The following is a 6,392-nucleotide window of genomic DNA, read 5'->3' as shown; positions in this document are numbered from 1 at the left end:
AGCAGTTGTGCAACCCAACATGCAGCATTCCACAAAAACCCGCCTTGGTCAGCACACCCACACACCTCCAGCCTGGGAGAGAGAAACACAGAAACAGATTTTCATATTCAAAGTTAAAATGTACTTTGATTAAAATGTTATGTGGAGCGAGTGTACCTTTATAACGGGAACTTTGCTTCAATATGTCAATTTTGAGGCCAAATTGATGAACACAACCTGTGCCTGTTTGTGAAGGGAACTCACCTTTTCAAACCCTTTGCTAAGAGCTTGTCTCACAATAAAGAGAACAGACTTTTGATGTAGACTTTATGTATGCATTTTATTCATGTGCATACAAGTTCTTAGCCCTCAACTGTGCATTTGATCATCATTTTAGTGTAATGAGGCCTTTGTCTATATCTTTATTCTTCCTTCCTATATACATTTTTGTTTGCATTTACTATCTTTGTTTTATAATCATATATATATATATATATACATACATACACACACACACACACACACACACACACACACACACACACACACATATATATATATATATATATATATATATATATATATATATATATATATATATATATATATATATATATATATTATATAATCATATAATGTATTTTGGTATTTTGCTAATAAGTTTTGTTATCGGCTATAGGTCTTAATGAGTACTTTTACACTTCAGTATATTCTGATGCTCGCATCAAAACTTCATAGTATAGTATATCATCCAAAACAGTATACAAAGTAAAAGTTTAGTAAGTCATAAGAAATTGCATAAAAAGTTACAGTATCTGAAATATGTATGTCATTAAAAATAAATATAACATATCCTGTGTTTTTCAAAATGAAAAAAGGATAGAATGTAAATCATCCAAAATAGCATTAAAAAAATAATTGTATAGCAGGTAATTCAAAATAACATAACAATGTTATCCAAAAGTATGTCGTACAAAACAAAAAAGTCATAGTGTGGTATTTAATCTAAAATAAAAATATAAAGATCATAGTATGATATGTTGTCCAAACTAGGATAAAAAAAAAGTCTTAGCATTGCATGTCTTTCAAAATAGAATAAAACAGTTGTGGTTTAGTAAGTCATATGAAATTGCATTCAAAAGTTACAGTTATAGTATGTTGTCAAAAATAGCATAGAAAAGTCAAAATAAACAAAAAATTCATAGTAAACTATGTTGTAAAAAATACCATAAAATGTCATCAAATATTATGAAAGATTTTTCATAATAAAAGTCATAGCATGATACATCTTCCCCCCCCCCCCCACAAAAGCCCCTTTATAGGTTGTCCAAAAATTGTCATGATGCAATGAAAGGTACATGGAATAGTATGTCATATAATGCATAAATAAATAAATCAATAATACAGTATTATTATATATTTTTATATATATTATGTATATTAATAAAGACTCAGTACCATTACTTAATCATACTTGTTTTGCACTGTTGACAGACTTACTGGCTCTCCTGCTATTACTGACAGAACTGTCACTTTAACTACACCACTGTTACTTTATGTTATATTTGTCTCCAAATGCTCCTGTGCGGTCCTGTTTTTTTATTCTATATCATGATTGTGTTTCTTTTTTACATTTTTCATTTTACTAATTTTTCCATTTATCTGTTCCCATCCCTGTCCTCATGCTGCACTCAGTTTGTCAAATGAGTTTGCCCTTCTAACAGTTTTTAAAGATGGACAACACCACCATCTTGTGGTGCGCTGGGATCACAGCGGGCAAGGAAGTAGCAGATGAGAATTTTTACTATAATAATGGTCATACAGTAGTTTTTAGATTTTTATGTTAAATAAGATATTATGTAAATACTGACAAAGCCACTGCACAGTTTCTTTGGTTTTCTTTAGTCTGTTAGAAGAAAACATCTGCTATTCTAGGGCACAGGGCAAAAAAAAAAAATTGTAGTCACGTAAAAAAATTGTCACAGAAAGTCATAATATACAAAGGAATCATTTTTACTAAGTAAGCTTGTTGTGAGTCTGGGTGACATGCAAAAACACGATGAGTAACATGAAGTGCAGGTTAGGAACATTGTATTTATTAATTTCTGTTCAAACAAATGACAAAAGTGATACAACCACAATCCAGACATAAAGTGCTGCAATATTAGTTGTTCTAAAATAGCAGTAGACATTTGTACACTGTTTTCATACAATAGTAAGCTATCAGATTGTCATGTTAATAATACACTAATGAGAAGATCATTGAGATGAAAAGGAATAGGAGGGACACTACAAATTAGTGAATAGATTTGCCTAATTGAAACTTTTATTGTGTCTAAACTGGATGAGATCCAGGTCATGCAGCCTTATTAGACAGCTAAAACCTTAAAATACAAGACCCACAAGAGCGAAGGTGTTTTGATGCAGGTTGTTGACAACAGTATTGAAATATATATACCGTGTGTACATCCTTCAAGGGAAACACAGGCAAACTATCCTTGTTACCTAAATGTATATGTGTAAAGAATTTGTGTTGTGGTGTTACAGGTTGGAAACCACGGTTGGAATTGTTGACAGAGGTGCGTATCTCCTTGTGTCGGTCTGGACTGTCTCGCTGTACATGTTATTGAGCGGAATAGCCAGCTGTCCAGTTTGTCCCGACCCCTCCTCAGAATTAATGCCATAGGGCATCTTGGACATAATAGTCAGGCTCAATTTGAAGAGCACATTATGGAGAGCAACACGGTATTCTTTTCTCACCAGGCAGTAGATTACAGGGTTAAAGCAGCTGCTGGTGAATGCCAAGCAGTTGGCCAGAGGGAAAAAGTATGTTTGAGCCAAGTAGAATGACGGGCTGATATCAACAATGTCAAGCTGAATCAAGACACCCCAAAGTGTGAGAACATTGTAGGGGAACCAGCAGGCACAAAAAGAAAGCACAACCACTGCTACGGATTTTGAAATATCAGCCTTTCGCCGAGAGTTGCTGCCCTTCAGTTTATGCCGACAAAGGAAGCGCAGCAGAAGCAGGTAGGAGAGGATTATGATGGCGTAGGGAAGCAGAAATCCCAGCACCACTCGCAAGAGCTGGTTTATTCCAAGCCAGGCCGTACCATCTGGGAAACGGAACAGGCATGCTGTGTCATTGCCACTGCCCACATTTCTCAGGTCTGCAAACACAGCTCGAGGCGCCGCTGCTATGAGTGCTCCGGCCCAGATAAAAGCCGTGGCCACCGGAGAGGTGCAAGATCTGCTGCAAAGAGAGGCACTGGGTTTGAGAGCAGTAGCCACATAGCAGTATCGGGTCAAACTCATAGCTGTGAGAAAGAAGCAACTGGCAAAGACATTGAGCCCAGTGAGTAAGGACACAGCCTTGCACGTGGCCAGGCCGAAGGGCCAGCTGTAGTCCATTGCAATGTCTATGGCCCAAAACGGCAAGACCAGGGAGAACAGCAAGTGAGCCAAAGCTAAGTTGAACACAAAGAAGTTGATGGTGCCTGTGGTGATGGTGTGAGTCGAATACAGTAGGAACATCACTAATAAGTTCCCCACCACTCCTGCTGTAGCCACAACAAAGTACACCAGAGAGATGACTATCCTCAACCAAGGGGATCCATCGTCAAGAATCTCCAGCCCATAATCAAGGCTCCTGTTGTGGAAAATCAGCTGGGAGTCATTACAGGATGGACCTACACTGCAACCATTCAGGATACTGTTGAAAAGCTCAAGTCTCTTGAAGTCAGTGTTTGACATTTTGATATGCTGCAGGCGATTCTGTTGAGATGTTTGTCCTCCTTGTGTAAATGCAGAACTAAAAACGTAAATCCTGGTTGTCTGTTTATTAGCTGACAGTCATTTGTCCCTGCAAGGAAAGAGGAAATGATTATTACATAATAGGCGCTGCGGTTTATGAGTAAATAAGTACATTAGCCTTGTCAGATAAACAAATTACACTTAAGTGTTACCCACAGGGTTGGATAATCAAATTTAGGTCTTCAAGAATCGAACTTCTCTCGGAGGAAACATGAATAAAAAAGATGACGATTAAACTAATTTCACTCTTTGAAGTGAAAAGGCCTATCAACAGTCCTCCAGTCTATTTTTATCATGCAATAAGAAATACACATCATAATCTACATCTATTTATGAAATAGTCTATACAATTTACTTACAAACCATAATCAAGTGTGTCTCTAAATATTCAATATATTAATATTCTTAACAGAAACAATATATCACCATTTATATTTTGCAGAAACAATATGTTTGATTTGTTACATTTCAGTATACTTAGAGTATAAAGAGTTATAAACTAACACATATATATTCTTATTTAGCAGATAAACTTTAAACATTTGAGATTTAGATGCATAATGAAATAATAACAATCCCTCTTGTATTTTGCATGATTGGCATCTAAACAAAAATTAATCACAGATGTATAAATTCACTTTGATCTGATTTACTTTGATAGAAAGTAAGATACAGGTGTCCTTTCACTCTTTACCTATTAAAATGAGGAAAGTCTTCATCGTAGGTAACACATTTTTTTTTCATTTCTCCTCAGATCTGGAGTCACAAGATACAGTCTTTCAAAGTAAATTTTTAAGGGTTAGGGTTACATTTAAGTGGGTAACTGTATATGTGTATAGGATTACCAAAGCATGATAAAATAGCAAAATACAAAAAAAAAATTAGAAAATCCACTTTTGGGTTTGTCAGTGTGTTTGCATTATCTAAAATATGCACAATCACTTGAAAACCACCAGATCTGAAGATGTTAACTCCAAAAACAACAACACATTCTGAAGCAAAATGTGTCAGAAACAGTACATGGCTCAAGCACATTTTTCTCCTTCCAAGCCATTTTATTTTTAGTGTTTCAATTCATTTCTAAACTTTGATCAATAATCAGAGAAATAAATGACCAAATCTAAACTCTTGAAATTTTACTTTTAAGTTACAGACAGCAGACTGTGATTTGCTGTTTTCTTTTATAACTATTGTCAGACAAATAACAGTAATCATCCAACTGACTTATCTGTTAAACTTCTACGCATATATATACCATCTCTTCTATATAAAGAAAAATAAATCTTACCTGAATATCATTAAGGACGTGAATCTTTAGGTTGTTCAGGTGGCTCTGCTGCACAACATGCAATTATCTCGAGGGTGGAAAACAACAACAATGTGGATGTCACCCACCCTGAAGTCATGCTCCACCCCATTATATTATTTCTCTCTGCATATTCAGACTGTGAAACACCTGCAGTATAACTACTGGAACACTAAAAATGACAGGTGAAAAAAATGAATTTTTTAAAATCATTCCTCCACATTTCATCAGACTGTCATCAAATTTGTTTGCAAAATGTAAATCATCTGTTTTTTTATGTCATATATCCCAGTTTGTCATTTATGTTTCATATAATCGGTAAACATTAACTTTTTTAACTATTGAAAGCATCCAAGATATAATTACTTGCATTTGCGAAGATATTGTGCAACATTGGTATTTCTACCTTTATAAGACGCTAAAGCAAAAGCATACATTAAAATGACCACATCCCAATTATCATGTGACTGACTCACAAAGCTGTGAAATAAGTATATACCCTTGGTGTGCTGTCTGGTATTGTATTGTACTTTGACCCTCTTTCCTTCTTCCTTACTGCAACTCATACCTGCTGTTTAATGGAGCAGAAACTATGTTTTACTGTGGGGTTTGGTTTTGTTGTCTGATTTTAGCTGGTTGTAAAGGAGTTTGTGACATTGTGTTTTTAAAGTACATGACATAAAACAAAAAGTAAGAATCTGGCTGATTGTCTAGTTTATTTTTGTTTCCATCTCAATTGTCATTTTTTATATTTCCCAAATTAAAATCCTTTTTTCTTGTCCTTATTCCAAAAAATCTGTTCATAAGGTTTCTCACAAAACTAACTGCTGAGTCTTGATTAAAACATCACAAGTTATAGGAGACATTCCGAACATTAATAAAGTGTCAAACAACTACTTTCTACAGATGCAGTTGAGTAATAGCATCTTAAACAAAGAATGAAGTCACACTTTCCCTGTGTGTATTGCAATCTGAGCTTCTCTGTTTTTTGTTGTGGTAGCTCATCTGACTGCCCGAGTATATTTCTGCATGTGAGCCCCCAAATGATACCAATTATTAGTATTTAATAAGACCAATAATTGATATTTGGAACCGATCTGCATTTACAATAAAAATGAAAATATTTCTGTTGAAATATAGAATTTAACAAACTCCAATACAAAACTTTGATTAAATGACTTTAGCAAATGTTTAATCAAAGCTGAAACTTTCAACATCATTTACAGCAAGTTCTCTGCAATGTTTTTAAGAAAGTTCAGTGAAAAAAAAAACAAAACAAAAAAACTAAATAAAA

General features: G+C 34.7%; 1 protein-coding gene across 1 annotated transcript; it reads right to left on the bottom strand.

Annotated features, from left to right (window-relative positions):
* Positions 1-2,059: 2,059 nt before the first annotated feature.
* Positions 2,060-5,793, bottom strand: LOC121957497 (relaxin-3 receptor 1-like). Its single transcript, XM_042506093.2, has 2 exons — positions 5,081-5,793; positions 2,060-3,841 (listed from the first exon to the last, which is right to left on the bottom strand). The coding sequence occupies exon 2, from the start codon at positions 3,730-3,732 to the stop codon at positions 2,521-2,523; it is 1,212 nt and encodes a 403-aa protein (XP_042362027.1). The 5' UTR covers positions 3,733-3,841; positions 5,081-5,793; the 3' UTR covers positions 2,060-2,520.
* Positions 5,794-6,392: the final 599 nt, after the last annotated feature.

The sequence above is a fragment of the Plectropomus leopardus genome, chromosome 17 (assembly GCF_026936395.1).
Source record: "Plectropomus leopardus strain MGB_pleo_1.0 chromosome 17, ASM2693639v1, whole genome shotgun sequence".
Classification (NCBI taxonomy): Eukaryota; Metazoa; Chordata; class Actinopteri; order Perciformes; family Serranidae; genus Plectropomus; species Plectropomus leopardus.
Note: the sequence above shows the minus strand (reverse complement) of the source record. Positions and strands in the feature narration are given on the sequence as shown.

Coding starts and splice junctions, on each gene's coding strand:
- LOC121957497 (XM_042506093.2), bottom strand. CDS start 3,732: ATGTCAAACACTGACTTCAAGAGACTTGAGCTTTTCAACAGTATCCTG.